At 41.1% G+C, this 17,458-nt stretch overlaps 1 protein-coding gene across 3 annotated transcripts in view; it reads right to left on the bottom strand.

Annotated features, from left to right (window-relative positions):
• VAV3 (vav guanine nucleotide exchange factor 3) overlaps positions 1–16,930 on the bottom strand; it is a 165,293-nt gene extending 148,363 nt beyond the window's left edge. For all 3 annotated transcript variants that reach the window (XM_061465174.1, XM_061465176.1, XM_061465175.1), the window contains exon 1: positions 16,717–16,930. In XM_061465174.1, the coding sequence (XP_061321158.1) occupies positions 16,717–16,920 (204 nt within the window). In that variant the 5' untranslated portion in view covers positions 16,921–16,930. The remainder of the gene's footprint in view (positions 1–16,716) is intronic.
• Positions 16,931–17,458: the final 528 nt, after the last annotated feature.

Below are 17,458 nucleotides of genomic sequence, written 5' to 3'. Positions count from 1 at the left end.
TATTACACAGCCTAAAACAATTGAATGGTGAATAAACCAAATATTATGAAAGCTGTCATTCTTGTCATGGCTAAAAAATATACTGCATGAGCAGTAACCTGTTACTAGTTTTGGCACTGATGCATACATAAAGGGAAACATAGCAACATAAGGTAGGGACATGAAAGCATTTGGCTGCAAGCTGTAGGCAAATATTTTTTAAACCTATTATACAAAAAAACACATACAAAAGCAATACAAACAGCTGCTAAAACAGACTTTCAGACTTCTGAACACGTGTCAGTTTACTGAATTGCCTAACAGAACATCACTGCCACTGGTGGTTTTTTAAGTAACATATTGAATGCAAACATTGGAGCCAAGATGCAAGAATGTCTAGGAAGCCTAGATTTTATGTCTGAATTTGTTTGGTATTATTTAATTCTATAGATTATTTGGCTAAATACAATGATATATAAATAAAATACAATATGATCCTGGATGAGTTCCTATATTCTAAAATACACAAAAGCTTGGTGAGACAACAAAGCAGATGGAGATTAGAAAGAATAACAAAAATCAATATATATGCAATTAGTAACTGGGAATTTTTAAATACAGATCTTCCTCTGCCTCTCTGTGAAGATGGTTCTCAGCACAGGAGGAGCAATAAGAGCCATTTTCAGACAAGTAGACATGATAATACTGCAAGATTGATTCTTGCCTTTAAATCACATAAGCAGAATAGCAGCATGGAGTCCCTGTAGCAAAAGACAAACTTGTTTCATTTGTTGAAAGAAGATAATATAGTGTGAACAACTAGAGAGGAAAAATTTTTCAGCAGCAGAAGTTTTTTTAATAGACGAAAGTGAGGTCATGTTAAACAAGGGCAGGAGATTAAACAGGAAAACAGCCGGAACAGACCCTTGCAAGCAGTTTTGTGGCTATACTATGCAAGAAATATTTGTATTAAGATCCTGTTTACTTTTCTCAGAAACAAGCATTTTTCCATTTGTGGCAATATGATGCTACTTTTCAATATGTGAAAAATACCAGCAGTCAGCATACAGTGGGGATCTGAAATATACAGCCAAATGACTTAACTTATGCACAGCTCATTTATTTCTAAATGAAACCACAAGAGCAGCTTGGGTATTTTCTATACCAAGGATGGAAACTCACAAGTTTATGACTCACTGTTCCCCAGCTGATAAAGGCTGTGCCACATACAACTGACCAAACTGACTGATCCTCTGAACATGACTCACAGCTCTACCAAAACCTGTGTTGAGATCTGCTACCAGCCGTAGGCCACCCCACTGGAAGGCAAACCTGTATGTGTTTTTGGCAAACCCCCCACAGTTGCTCTGTCCAAGCCTTCCCACCTGCTTCAAAAGACTCCTCAGGGCAGCATGGGGCAGCAGTCTAACTCATGGACACAGAAGTTATCCACACATGTGCTGAAAGCCTGTTAAATGTATACACTGCCAATAATAAGCAATGCAAACTAAAGTTTGCAGAAGGCTGTTCTCTGTAATCCACAGAGAAAATTACTCTGTAAACATGGCAGGGTAACTAACAAACTGTCCACCATCTATGTTATTTTTTACTATGTCTACCCTAGGCACTTAGAACAGCAAAACCAGAGTCAAGAGTTGATTTCTCTATGTGGAATTTATTACGTAAAAATAAAGCAAAATCATCAGTTGGATATCAGGGGTAGAATCTATCAGTCTACGTAAGCAATAAATGCTAAATGTAACAATAGACTATTTTACTTCATTTTTTTACATCACTAGATCTGAGCAACAGGAAATAGTTTCATCCTCAACAGAATTTTAACTTTCAAAACCTTCGAGATAAGTTCAAAGCACATTTTTGGGAAGAGATCAATTAGCACGACTGCTACTGAAAGTAGACTGAAAATGACTGTAATATCATGAGAGAGCTAGAGCAGAAAATCAGTCTTAAATCCTCCAGTTCAAATGAAATTCCCCTTTTAACACCAGTAGGCCTTCCCACTGGAGAGCTTTTCTGATTATTTTTTTCTGGACAGCTGCAGAGAACTACTAAAAAGCAAGTTGTCTTATCTCCATTTCTGTCAAAGCAAGCCAAGTTACTGCCCAGCCTGTCTGCTAAACGTGGTAATTTCTTGAATGCAATAAAGGACATAGAAGAACATGCATAAGAAATTCCAAGGACTTCCTAACAACTGCGTGGAAATCACTTCTCCATTTTGTTGACCATTACTGTTTTGTAAACTTGAAGTTTGATGATTAAAAAAAAATCATACCCATTTCAAAGCCAGCTGGGGGGCAAGGGGGAGGAAAAGGAAACATCTGCCATTCATTTATCTGCTGCTTTTCATTCTTGGAAGAGTTCTATCTCCAAAGAAGGTTTTAGTCACCCTAAGGCAGCCACCAGTGCACTATCATTAATACTAAGGGAGTAGACACAACTGAAATAATTTTTCAAACGTTGACAGAAAAGCCCATGAAGTATTTTGTCATTGCGTGCGCTTCCAGTGAATCTGTAGCTTCTCAAGATCCCTAAGTAGAGCACTGCAAAAACCGAAGCCAAAACTGCACATGTATTCGAGGGCTGAAATTAAAAGTATTGGAATAAATTCTTCACTATGAGGGTGATGAGGCACTGGAATAGTTTGCCCAGAAAAGTTGTGGATGCCTCATCCCTGGAAGTGCTCAAGGCCAGGCTGGATGCAGCTTTGAGCAACCTAGTCTAGTGAAAGGTGCCCCTGCCCATGGCAGCAGGGTTGGAACTAGGTGATCTTTAAGGTCCCATCTAACCCAAACCATTCTATGATTCTATGATCTTTAGTTCACTTTGCCCTTGGGACATGAACAAACTTCCAATCTATAATATTTAAGGAAAAAAAATGAACAAAAACCCTCAAGCATAGACTAGGGTACAACATCACTTTACAAAATGCTTAAGTCCTATCACAATGTCGTAGCCCACACCTACCATGTTTGTCTATAGAAAAGGGAATCCTACTGAAAATGAGTAAACTCCACAGAAGCAAGCATCTCAAAGTCAGTAAAACAGACCAAAGGTGTACATGATACAGGAGGAACAGAATCCCAATGACAGAAGGAAAACAGTACAGACACTCCCACCTTGCACAGAGACTTACAAGATTAAGCACATAGATAATTGTGCACATTGTCATGCATATAGAAACATGATAACAGTTGGAAAAGAATATGACTAAATTAAAGAGTACAACAATTTTTAAAGGAATTTCCCTAGTTAAAAATCACTCTCACAACTACAAGAAGTGAATAAAGTTGATGGAAGCAAAACAGGGTGGGACAGACTTTACAATGGAAAACTTTCATGATGGAAAGCACTGATGCAACTGGAAAACTAAGCAAAAGCCACCTCTTTCCCAGCAGTATATGTCAGTTCTGAATGGGTATGTGAGGAAAACAATTCTTAAGTTAGGAAGGATCTAATATTAAAATAAAAAATAAAATAAAATAAAATCACTGACCTGGATTAAGTTCTCATCAGTATGTCTTCATGAAACGAACAGAGCTGTTCTAGTATTTCAAATGATATCAAACAATAAAATCAGATGGCATAGTAGTATGAATATCACAGTAATTATTTTTCAAACACATGTTCTCAGTTAAACCAAGAATTGCATGACAAAATTTTAATTTAGTCCCATGAGAACTTTTATGAAAACAACTCTCAAATGGTATTATTGAACTGCTTCACTCTGACAAGGGAAGAAACTATGTGAAAAAAATCAAGACAAGAGGTACTTATTACAGGACAGTTACTGTCCATTTATGCCTTGACCCTACTAAGCTTCCACACCACATCCAGAGACTTGAGTGCAATAACCAGGTGGGCATTACCTCCTTCTCTGCCTGCAACTCCTATACTAAGTTTATAAAGACTGTGTCCGTTCACAGACAGCAAGAATGCAAAACTGCAGAAACCTGAAGAAACAGATTGTAATCTGAATGAAATAAAAAGAGAATTTATAAGTAATCTGTGATAAAGTTATTCTTAAATTTCCATCTAACCTGATTTATAGCTGCCATTAGCTATCAAGGTAATCCCTCAGGGACACCGAGTTGCAAATGCTTTTATCTCACAATGCAGATACTTAGTTGTAGTGGTTATTTCACCTTGATTGTAAATAAACATCTCACTTTTAGCCTGCTAAGCAGTAATAAAATTATCATGCCTATTAGCCCGTGCAGAGTGAGTAGAGTTCACTGGGAAAAGAGAGAAAGAAACCATGGAGATTGATGCCCAGCACTAGGAAGCTGCATGATGAGCATGCTGCCTGGCAGGACTGGCTATTTCTGTCTTGTAAGCAACACAGATAATCAATCTGAAAAGAGGTTAAAAATAACTACTGATCTCATCCTCACCTGATCCCTCAGGATACAACCCCAGAATAATATTGTTCAAGCACAGCCACAGTGGCACAAACCGGCAGGTTGGTGGGAAGGGCAGGAATCAAGTGATGCTGCCTTTGAAAAGGACAACTTTCCAGCATCAGCAACTGATTCACCCTGCAGACTCCCAGCACCAGCTCTCGTCCTCACTGGTCCCCACTAGAGTGGTTTGCCCCATCATCTGCAGCAAGCAGCAAAACAATTTTGGGGACATGCTCCCATGTGTTGGAAACCCCTGACTGCCATGGAAAGGAGGTAGAAAATTTTTCAATAATGGGTAAAAAAAAAAAGCAATCACCAGTTACAAAAAGTAGTCACTGAAAAGCAGCTAAAAACCAGCCCAACATGCATTTGCTGTTCAAGCACTGCCTCGTCCCTTGAAACCCCTGTGTTTGCTGGCCCTAAAAGCCTAACTTCCACTTGAGTTTTCCTGTCTAGTGCTGTCACCTACGTTGGAAGCGGCTTCCGGAGGAGAGGCGCTCTCATCCATGTAGGAAACACATTTCAGAGGATCTGCAGAGGGATGAGGCCAACAGGAACAGTGAAGACAACAGGGCAGGGAAAACAGCTGAAAGGAAGAAAGAGCATCAGGAAAGAAGCAAAAGAGGAAACAGATGCACTGGAGAGAGAAGAAAATACCAGAGGGAGGCAGAAAGCAAATGGAAAAGGTGAAAGTAATAAAGTCTAGATTGAGAAGAGAGAGCACAAGCACAGAACAAACTGCAGGACTGAAATGAATCAAAATCAGGGAGAAGTAGAAACAAGAAAGAAAGTGGGGAGGAAGGGAGCCCAGACCTGTCAGAGCAATACCTCTTACTAACCACAGAGCAATCTGGGTTTCCAATAAATAAGATCACAGCACCTGAGTCAAGGTAGAAAAATGTGAGAAACAGAAAACAGAAAAGACGTCGTCACTCAAAGAGCTGACAGGAAAATGAGATAACCTACAGAAATTTCTTGAAATTTCAAGATCTGCTGCTCATTCAAATCACAATGAAAGGCATTTTAAGTTCATTAAACTTTAACGTGACTTTACTGAAACACAGGATTTTGAGGTCAAACACTAATGATATTCAGCACAAAACAGGAAAAGCTAAATACTACCGCATTTCTTTTCCAAACAGTTTAAAGAACATCTCCCACGAACGGCATTCATGCAAAACCTTTTGAAGACTAATTTTCCTGTGTAACTGCTCCACCACATATTTTACAAATATTAGATAGAATCACTGTTCCTCACTGGAATGAAAAAGTTACATCACTTAGGAGTCTTATTTCCAAATATAAATGGTTTAGAAAAATATATTTGTGGCCCTGCATGTTGAGCCACAAATTTTGAAATGCATTTTTGAGACTTAGAAAGCCATTCCCCCATGCCTGCCCTTACATAACATGGAAATGGACACAAATTCTGAGCCACGGAGACCAATTCCTTAATTAATATGACAACAACCATCAGGAGACCTACACAGAGAAGCCCCCTCAAAATGTCTAGTTCTGCCTCAAAAGAGTACATCTCAGCTTTTTTTCACTGCTAGTCAGAGTCCACATGAATTTACGGCCACAGTTATATTACTGGTGGAGGAAGGATCTACTCCTCAGGCCTGTACCTAGCAAGGTGTGCTAGGAGACAACACTACAAAACACACACCCCTCTTTCTCTCAGAAGTTTTTAATTAGCAGCTCTTTTCTTACTTTTTTCCATTGCTTATGGCAAATAACATTTCTTTATAGAAAGAAAAAAAAACTCAAAAAAATCAAACACACTCCTCCAGGAATACTTGTCATTGTAATTGGGGATCTCACAGTCAACTCCAAGGGGGTTTTTTATTATTATTATTTCATAATAGGTATTTTTAGCACTACAGAAATAACCCTATTACATTTATTACTGCTAGAGCTTTGTGCTCGTGAAATAAAGTGATGCGCCATGGGGTTTACAAGCTACAAAAACCTAAATTCTCAGAAAACAGAATGCAGATATTTTAAATTAAGCAGATTCCCCAGGGGTCCATGAATCTGAGCAATTATAGCTGGGAAGACACACAGTTTGAAATATTCTCCAGTCTGCTAGTCAGGAGCTTCTCGTGAACAGCAGTCTCCCTGTTTCATGGCTCATCCATTCCTACACCTGCAACCTCTCTCATCACCATGTCTGCATTAGTATGCAAATCACATGGGTCTCAGTCAACAAAGGCTTTCATCTTGGCTAATCAATTTACCAGGGTCTTCCATAGGAAGGGAAATCTATAGGACTGCAATACAACTATAGAGGCATTCCAATAGAATTACTGGAGTCATTTCCGTAATGCTTAATAAACTCTGCAACAGCACAGAAACAGTAGCTACAACCATTTTCTAAGGCACAGTTCATTTAACCAACAATATCACTTAAAGGCATCACTCAGAACAAAAAATGTGGAGTTAAACCTGAGCTTTCACCAAGATTGCCATCTGTTCAGTATACTATACAGTGAAATCAGTGGCCTCTGCACTATCCACAGAGAAGATACATCACCATATTCAGTGCTGCCAGCCACAACTGCAACCTGAATGAACACAGACCCTGAATAACTTTCCCATGACTACTTGCAGTGATTCATATCTAGGCGCAGTGGTAGGCAAATTCACACTGCCTTCTTTGTGATGGATAAAAACGATCAGGGCATAACAAGGATTGGCAGAACTCAAAACAAAATGGCTCAGGTGGACCCCATTTAGGACTCCCAGAAAGTCTCAGGACATTTACACACCTATTAAAAGACCACTTAAGGTTTTAATACATTCTCTGCGATTTTTAAGTGTTCTGGGAATTCTCTAGAACTAACAACTGTAAGAGGACACACTCGCATCCCAAATGAGCCCTCCGGATAAGGCCCAAAAACTATTACTTCATACCAAACATCCCAAAACCTAAGCAAGATCCACAAAATAAAGTAAGTTTTGGGGAACCAAAACTCAGCAGGAATATTCAGCAATATTTAAAAATAAGCAATTGCAAATTTAGAGAAGTGTCTGATACAACATGAAATCCTGCGTCACTTTGTGCACTCACATGGAGGGTAAACCACTAAGAGAAAGTAAAATGTTTCCTCACACAACTTGGTGCAATTTAGCAAAACTGTTCTGAAATGTGAAACTTGAGCTGCAAAGTAACATGAAGAGGCTTTCAAAATATCTGCCTAAATATAAGTTGGGTTTTTAAAGCTTAGTAGAAATCTCTTTCCAACCAACCAGACATGAACCGACCATAAGCCCAAAGACAGCAGCTTGCAAGGGCACTCCGGGGAGTTTCAGTCTTTCTATTTTGAGAGTAAAAGAAGCTACAGGCAATAGCAATAGTTTGAACATTCTCTCTGGTGTTTCAGACGTTCTACCTATTCTCCAGGTAAAAAAGAAATTAAAAGCTTGATCTAAATCGTGCAGAAATCAGTAGGAATAATGAGTGTCTACCCTAGGCCAGGGTAAGTAGGACCACCTCTCCTTCCAGAGACACCTAAAATCTGAAGGGTACACTAATGCAGTGAAGGTGTGGTTTTCCATCTTCCTTTAACCATGTCTGCACTGATACGAGACATATTTATGCATTAAGCCTGAGGAATTCAGAGGGGAAAATCACATAGCCCTCACGGCCTTTCATCAGCTGACATAAGGCATCACTGCTACATGAGGTAGCAGTTAGTAGGAATTTGAAGTTAATCACTGGAGCATAACTTAAATCTTGACTGCTAACATGCAAGCAGAACACAAGGAATTACATAGGCTATAGTAACACTCATTATTATACGATGAATTTAGAGTGCAGGAGGACAATATAATGCATTAATTTTTTTAGTCTATACAACAGTGAAGTGAGGCTGCTTTGACCATCAAAATTTTCAAGGGTCAAGCTCTAATCCTTCTGTTTTAGTTGATTATAAGGCTTGTTTCCATGTAGAAACAATGTGAATATAGGAACAAGCAATGGTACAAAGTAACTTAAATATGGATTATACAGCACATACCCTTGTGTAACTCAGAAATAAATGGGTAAATTTGATTGTCTAGAGGATTAAAGGGCATATCTAAGGATTTGGGAAATAATATTGTCCTCCTAAGCTTTAAGTTAAAAATACACTTTAAAAATATTTTGGTTTTGAGGTTTTTTTTGGGTTGTTTGGTTATTTGTTTTTCTTTCAGAAGACATTTGATCATAGCAGCAATGGCAAATATATATTTTGTTTGTTTCTGTAAGGCAATCACACCACATTCTCAATCACTTAAAATAACTTTCAAGCGATTTTTAGAGAGCTAAAACTAGTGAAAAATAGGTAATAACACATTAACTGAATCCCTACTAATCAATTATGAAATAAAATTCTTATTGAAAGTAAAGGCAATTTACAGACCCAAGATATTTTGGATTGTAATACAAGACAGATGAACTTAGTTTTCCCAGTTACATTAGCTCATACCTGTAGGTCTGCAAGAGCGTTTTAAATGAGCAGCTTTAATACAAATTGCTACAATACCACTATATTACACAATTTGTGACTAAGGTTTCATGTTCTGTATATACAAAGAATCAAATATCCTGTTAATACTCCTTCAGTTTCACCAAGACATTCACTGTTGTCATTTAATACAGGATGAAAGAAAGGGTCATTGACTGACATCTTTCTAAAAGATGCATCACACTTGACAGTGTTCAACTGGAGCCAGAAGCATTCACTGAGCTCTGAGGGGACATCTTTCTCCTAAATATAAAAGTTCAAAATGTTACTATAAAGATGGCATTTCAGATATTTTATATATGGCAGCTCTTAGCAAACAGCTGGTATTTCACAACATCGGAAGTCTTAAACTTGGCTTATCAAAGTAAGATAAGAGGAAAGAACAAGGTCACTCCACATGCTACTGAGTAAACTGGAAAGTGCAGGAAAAACACTAATAGCCCATTTGACAAAGGACACATAAACTATTAAATAGTTTTTGAAATACTGAAATAACACTAGGTAGTACAAGATATTGCTACAAGAATAATACGGAAGTACTGCAACACTGTTTTGAAGCAACAGAAGGAATAAAATCAAAGGGGTTTGATTGTGGTTTTCATTTGTTTTTAGAGAACTACAGATGCAATTTTAGTACAGGAGGAACAAGTTAAAAACCCGACACGTCTACAACAAGCAAAACTTACAATAAATAAAACTGTCAGGGTCCTAACAAAACAATACATCTTCCTTTGTGCTCAGAGATACGCACACAACACAGCACAGAAGCCATAACTTCCCTACCTGCAATAGGCAGTGACACATTTTTGTCTGGAGGTGAGCTCCCCTCTCCCTCCAGAAAGTGCATAGAAGGGAGCACACTTGATACCTTTGCAGGCACTCATCCTATTCCCATATGGGCCATCTGCTTGTCAGGGAGCCAACATCACATCAGCAGAAAACAGCCTTTCCCCCACCTCTGTTTTACCAGTATCAAACTGTGTTCCAAAAGTCCTCCCTGCCCATCACCAGTTAGTCCTCCTCCCCAGCACCCACACCAGTGAAGCCCTGGCTCAGCTATGCCAGGTCTCCACTGGCATAGCCACAATGGATGCATGCTCCCTGTGGGCTCCTCCTCATCACCCCTTGCTCACCAGCAGCTGCCCTGTTTCTCGCCTTGCTTCTCACCTTGCATCCCTTTCCTTCCTCACCCTCTGTATTTCCTTCTTTACACCTATGATTTAGTCTTCACACCTACACTTAATTCTTTTGACCTTCAAAGGAGAGGAGGAAAAGGATGTAGGCGAGAAATCCAAGATCCTCTATCTCACAAATTGTAGCAACGTATTGTACTAACCCATCTGGATGTGCTGCAGCCTGGTAAATAACCTCCTGGACCTCACAGTCGTAAGAGAGTGTGTTATAACAGAGACAAGCATGCCACCATTAAATGGTAACACCATTACCATTAAGGAATAACAGCATATCCAACACTCGGTTTCTGTACTTATCTTGGGATAAATCTTACATGATTTTTCCTGTCCTCTCTCAAAATCCTTAAGCGGCTTGCTTGCTGACACCTCCTTTAGTCCAGCTTCCCAATTTTTTCCTGAACATTCTCTCTAGTTCATATTTGTTTCTTTTGATTGCTTTGTCCCACTTGTTAGATATTATTCTTCTTTATTTTTCTCTCTCTGCTTGAGCCCTTTTGATTTATTAGCTTCTTTTCATAATCAGTCCTCCAAATTATCACTATCACAGGTCTCCCACCTTTGTCAGACTAGGCTCAGAAAATAACAGCTTCTCCCATGTGACACAGCAGCATGCCATACATAGACATTCACTTAAATTATCCACTGCTGGCACACACTATAGCCTCTGTGAGAGACCAGTACTAATACTTTTTCCTGTAAATGCATTAGAAGGCGTCCACCACACTAAAATCTTGCGCAGGAGGGGACATTTGAGACAATTCTCTGTGAGATGCATGTACTGTATTTAATACCTGTATGATAAACATAGCACATAAAACAAGATTTAAAATACAACTGCACTTTTCCCTCCCCACAACCCAACCAAAAAGAACCAGTCTGAATCAATAACAAAAAATAAATTTAAAAAAAAAAAAATCACTACATCAGCTTTCAAGTACTATTTTCTCCACCTTCTTAAGGTAAGAAAATAACCTAGAAAAACTGGGTCACTACTTTTTTGTCAGCTGCTTTTCTCAGCACAAAACATAGAGGTCATATAAAGGGTTTTCTTTGAATAAATATTTGTTCAAAATATTTTACAAGTCCAACATGTATAAGATACACATACGTATACATAACATACCTGGATATATTTTTTACTTATAGTGCATCTTATGGCCAATACAATTTTCATTTAGATGAATCATGGATATCAAGTTAAATGTGGTAAAGACCTTTAGTGTACCAAAGGACCAAGAAGTAAGCAAAGAGACTGAAAAAAAAAAAAAATCTGAAAAAAAAAACGTTTTTTAAAGAATTACATTGATTACTCACAGTTTTAAATAATTAAAAAAATGGGGTATTTTGAACACATCTTTCTACACAAGCATAAAAATTGAGCCAGTTCCCGCCAGTTCCCAAAGACTTGGTTCAAACCCCAAAAGTATGGCAGTTTCAGAAAAACTATTAATGTAAATGTATCTTTGTAGTACTTCCGTAACTCAATAACCTAGCACCTAACATAACAAGCAAACACAGAATAAGAGCTATTTTGCACACCAGTTCCCTCAAATACCTCTCTGCCCAAGGAAAACAGATTATTACTGATATCCCATGGCTCCTGGGAAGTGCCACCACTCCAAATCCCTTTTATTTTCTCATTCAGCTCACCTGGTGCCAGGCCCAAAGCACATTCTCATGCACAGAGGTCAGCACATCCACTCACATCTTGCTTTTTCTCTTTTAGATAACGTGCAGAGTCAAAAGCCAATTCCCATTTCCACATTTGGAGAGCTACGTGGCGCACAAAGTTGGATTCCCTGGCATTTGGCATGCTCTCCTAGGCTAAAATTTGGAAGGGAAGAAAAAAAGAGGCAAAATCAAGCAGCGTGGCTGTAGGGAGGCAGGCATGGGGGAAAGCATAGCGAGTGTATCCGCCTGAAGGAAACTTGCAGAGTTGGGATGCACACTCACTGATTTAGGGGCAGGAGATCATGGTTATCAACTGTGAGAGTGTGGAAGCTCCAAGTCAAAGGCAGGATCAAAGCAAAATCAGAGGTATGTCACTCTATACACCCACATCCTGAGGCTACCCAATACCACTGTAAACAAGAAAAATAAAGTCCTGCTCAAAAGCTCAGTTGCCACAGCAAGATATAACATGGATGACAAAGATAATGAACTTCCTTTGGACTACTTGGTCACCACCGAAAAAAGTAACTCCCTAAAATTAGAACACATTTGGACTTTTAATACAAAATGAGAGATATTTATTTTTATTAGAATAATAGGAAATAGTTATTTTTAATATTTAATCTATGTCAACATCCCTTTCAGTAAACTCCCATGCCAGTATTGTATTAAATGTACTTCTGTTTAGCAATCTGTCATAAGTTAACTAAATGCCTTGCAAAAAACATTTCAAAACTAGTTTGCAAAGTATTAAAGATGAAAGATAAGCATTAAACAGATGACATCATCTGCAAATCTATCATAATCTGTTGGTTTAAATTTTATATTTCTGGTGATAAATTATTAAAGTTCTTGTATGATTATGATTAAACACTAGGATTAGTAGTGTCTGTTATGGGTCACTTTTATTTGTATTATTTTCACCAGCCTACATCAGCCAAGAGGCAGCATCTCAGATAAACGAATTGCCACAGTGAAGAGCTCCTAGGGAAGACTTAGATGCTGAACTGCAATACTCCATCATCCATCTCTGTCACCAGGCACTGACGCCACACTTCAGGGGAAACCCGGCAACACACTAGCATGTCAGTCACATCTCTGTGATTCACTTAGCACACTCCATCTTCCAGCAACATTCCCAGTTGCTGCAAAGTTTAATATTTTTTCACATGGTGGCTGCCGTAAGACAGCTTTCACAACACCAGCTCTCAAGTCTGTCTCAATCAGGCAGACTCCTCTGTAGTTAAAGAGCCAAAAGACATTAGAGTTTAGCCTTCATCCAAATTTTCTTTTCTGATGGCACATGTGCTGCTTCAAAACAACAAGAGAAGTTGCTAGCTCAAGGGATTTCAAACAGCAAAGCGATTTGTGGCCTTGATACAAGACCTCTTAATAAAGCCAAGAGTCTGGTGTTCTGATCAGTCACTGAGAAGAAAAGCTTAGACATAAACGTCCCTGAAGCCAAAAGTTTCCAATCTCATACAAAGCCCATGTGTCATTTTTCACATGGGACTTCGCACTGAGACACACAAGCTTCTTGGACAGGAGCTAGGAAGCATTCAGCTGGCAACCCAGAGGTGGAACACTCATTGGCAAAGCAAGAACACTGCTTGTTCTTTATATACGCAAGGTTTATACCTTCACATCCAAGGCGTACTTTCTGGAAAGTGTAACTGACTGAATCAGCTTCTGTTCTTCAAAGGACAACTTCCACTAACCAAATATAAATATTTTCATAAAAGTAAGAAACACAGACAAAACCAGCTAGCATTCAAATAAATCTCTAAAGCCAAGGTTTTGTAATCTAAAACCACAGAGGCATTTCTCTTACACAGCCATTGTTAACTCCAAAGATGTAGGGAGGCCAAATCCACAGGTTTCAAATGCGTGAAACAGCCTACCCACGACAACAGCTGTGACACAAGGTGCATGGCTGGTGGTGGGACAAAGGCATTCAGTTCCCCATGCTAGCCAGCCCATAAAAGAGAACATATCCGCTGCCATTTGGTAAAGCACGTGTTTGTGTTGCAATGCTGAGCATCACCAGTCTCAATTTCTATTCCTGCCCCACAAGCCAGCAGTTGGGTGCTTAAAAGCAAAGCAACAGTGCTCCCAATTCAACTGAATGAGGTTCCACCAAAAAGCAGCGTCTGAAGCAGTAGCACCAGTCATAGTCCCTCTACACTTCTGATGCAGCTTATAAGGGGCTACACCAAGGTCTACTGAGAAAAGCTGATGAACATCACTAACATCTGATCTGCCACACTGATTCTGAAAAAAGTATGCAATGAAATGGAAGAGACTTGAATCTTTTCTGTCAGAGGCCTGACATCTATTTCCAGGTCTGCCTGAGGCATCATGTCTCATACTCCTGTTCTTTGGCACTGCTGCATTTATAACTAGTCCCCAAGACACTAAAACTTGGTTCTCAGACAAAAGCCTGACAAATGTCAACAGCAGTAAGAGACAAGGCTAAAATCATACAAGACCCATTCATGAAGCCCTCATCCATCCTTCTCATTCTCTGTGTTTATTGCTCAAAAATTGTGTGTGATAAGAATCCTCCAAGCCATTCTAAGGTTTTGCAGTGGAAAACACCATCAGGGAGACCAGGAAGCTTTTCAGTAAACCCTACAGAGCCTCACTAAGATAGCCAAATCTTGATCGCATAGAAAGCAAACCTAACATTCCTTGTAAAGCTGCATAGAGTTATCTATCACCAGTTTTGATCCACCAAAAGTTCCCCCTAATTCAAAGGTGAAATCGCTGTAAGGCAGAAATGTACTATTGGAGAGAGTGAGCTGCAGCACCATGGGGTGCAGGTTCCTCACTCACAATGCAGACACACAGACAAGGAGGCAACTATCACAGCTGTGAAACAATTCCAGTAGCTACATTATACGTATAAAAAGCTCAAGTTCAAAATATTCATTATAAATCATCCAAAATGTACCATTATAATCCATAGCTCAAATGCCCTTGGAGAAATAAATATTCACCTAAATTCCTAATCCTGTTCTAAGAAAGAAGACAGCAGTGCATTTTGATACTTATTTTTAGGAAACAGGAGGAGACCACTATGGTTTCAATTCATCAAAAATAAAAGTAATATTGGTCCAAGCAAGCAACATCACTCATCTTTAACTGAAGTTGATTCAGTGAGTTAGCTACCCAGAAAGTAGTGTAATATCATGAGAGAATTTGCTTCCATACTCTTTATCCCTTCTAAGCAAGGCAAGAAACCACTTCCAACAGTTCACATGCAAAATATTTATCATTCTGCAAGCTAAGGTGAAAAAGGGTCAGCTTGGAAGCAGCCAATCTAACTGGAATGAACCAACCAGGGCTCTGGTACAGATTAGCAAGTCCTGAAACTCTCACAGAGTTTGTACAGTGCAACAAGAGAACTTGTCTGGATCGATTCCATTTGGAGGAGTCCACCCTCTGTGTCTCTCCATTGCTCAGATAAAGCATTGCCTCTGCGTATGCAGTTCAAGCAGGCATTTGAGTTCTCAAGTACATGGAAACAGCCTTTATACCATTCACCATTCACACCCAGCTCATCTAAGGTCTGGGAGTTTGTATTCTGACCAGCTGAAATACACCCAATAGGTTTTTCCCTTTTTGCACTGTGGGCTTATGGAAAACATCCTCTTGGTAGTAAAACATAGCTGCTAAAAAAAGGAATTAAAACCATAGAAAATAACCGGCTTTGTGAGTAAATGTGCACAAAGAATGTTCCTCCCAAAAGTGTAATTCACTACCATTGCTTTTTGCCAATGTCCTAAACAAGAACAGCAGTTTTTATTCCTCCAGATCTAAAACAGAATCATAACACTGATGTGTCACAATGCGTCCATTTCTCAATGATTTCAAACACACAAAAGACTCGGAAGTTAAGCTTCCTTTCAGACGGCATCTGCTTGGGTGCTACTGTCTCTGCGGAGGCATAGGTGCATGTGAAGCAATGACAGGAAGTCGGGTATCTAGAGAACCTCTTCTCATTGAATTAATATAATCTTATCTCAATATCTATAACTACCTTTATAAGGCACAGTAGCAAAACATCAGTCCCCACTAAAAAAAAAAATGCACTTAAAAGGGGATGAGTTTGGAAAACATGGCTTTATGATTTAACCAAAATACTAATTTACAAAGCTACATATCAAAGGGTCTTCAGAAAAAAGAAATGTCACTCTAACACAGGCAACCAGCTGTCAAGAACACGATTTCTCATCAATGATCACTCGTTAACGGTCAACTTCACAGGTACCAAAAAGATGCAGAGGTCTCTGGTGAGCGCTGCCTCCCCTTCTCCCGCCCAGGTCCCCGCAGCGCGGTCAGGGCAGGCCCCTCTGCCCCGGCCACGCCACCCACCCTCCGGCGCCAGCACCACCGCCCCGCTCCCCCGCTCCCGTGTCCTCCCTTCCCAAGCTCCCAGGTATATCCAGAACAGCTAGAAGCAAGAGATCACTTTCTATTATAAGGTGTTCATATTGATTAACATACATAGGCACGTTATATGGCTGACGCCAGGACTACCGCAGGAACTTCCCAGCGCAGCCACCCCGATGGGACCTGCCCGCGTGGTTTCCGACTGGTGGGGGGGGGAACGGGAGGGCTCCCCCAAAAACCGCCCCCGCTGCAGGAAACAGTCCCTTACGGGGGATTTTGGGGGAGCCGCCGGCCCGGAGCGTGGGTCGCACACTGTCCCACCACCCGGGACGCGCCGAGCCGGCGGGCAGGGCGCACTGCACCGCGCAGGGAAGGGAGAGGAAGAAAAAAGGAGCCCCAGATTAGACTCGCCTCAGCGGCAGGAGCTGCGCCGGACGCAGAGGCTCCGGGCTGCAGCCGCAGGCGCGTCCGACCTCCCCTGCCCCGCGGTTCCCCCCGAGCCGGCAGAAGCCGCAAGACAAAGCACGCGGAGACCCGCGGTCGCACCTGGGACATCTGCGGGCGCAGGTTGATCTCCTTGAGGTTGATGGAGTGGCTGCGCAGGTTATTGAGGAGCTGGCAGAGCAGGACGCCGTCGCGCAGCGCCTGCGCCAGGTCGAAGACCTGGGCCGTATCCCAGGTGACCCGGTGGTTGGGCGGCAGCACCTTGCAGCTGATCAGCCACTGTCCGCACTGCTTCCACGGCTCCATCCCTGCGGCCGCGGCGGCCCCTGCTGCTCCCTGCCGCCGCCGCCGCCGCCTCGGCCGGCCTCGCCCGCCCCGCGTCCGCCCCGCGTCCGCCCCGCTCCTCCCCGGGAGGCGGGCCAGGCCCATCTCGCCCTCCCCCCGCGTGTGCGGGGGCAACCTGTCCGGCGGCTCCTTGGGCACCCTCAGGCGGCCTCGCTTGAAGGGCGAGAGCAGATGCAGCCCCGACGGGCAGCTCTGGAGGGCAGATAGTGAAGGTGCTCTTTTGCTTGCTCTCTGATACTGCAAAACCGGAGCACCTGTGGCAGACAAGATGCAGCTGTAACGGGTGAGTCTATAGAAGGGCATAATGTTATTAATTAACATTTTCAGTCTTTTATCCATTCGCTAAGAAAACAGGCAAGTGCTCAGGAGAGGTCAAAGCAGCCAGCTGTTGGGTGTTCTGAAAGATGCTCTCAGCTTTTACTAGAAATTATAGAGAATGCATCATGTCATTGCATTGTTCACCCCTCAGTCCACCCCTGAAGTATTTTGCACTGACTTG

This window comes from Pezoporus flaviventris, unplaced genomic scaffold (assembly GCF_033815535.1).
Source record: "Pezoporus flaviventris isolate CSIRO_AGI_PZ_B2104156 unplaced genomic scaffold, CSIRO_AGI_Pfla_v1 ptg000040l, whole genome shotgun sequence".
Taxonomy (NCBI): Eukaryota; Metazoa; Chordata; class Aves; order Psittaciformes; family Psittacidae; genus Pezoporus; species Pezoporus flaviventris.
This window is presented reverse-complemented; position numbering and strand designations above follow the sequence as displayed.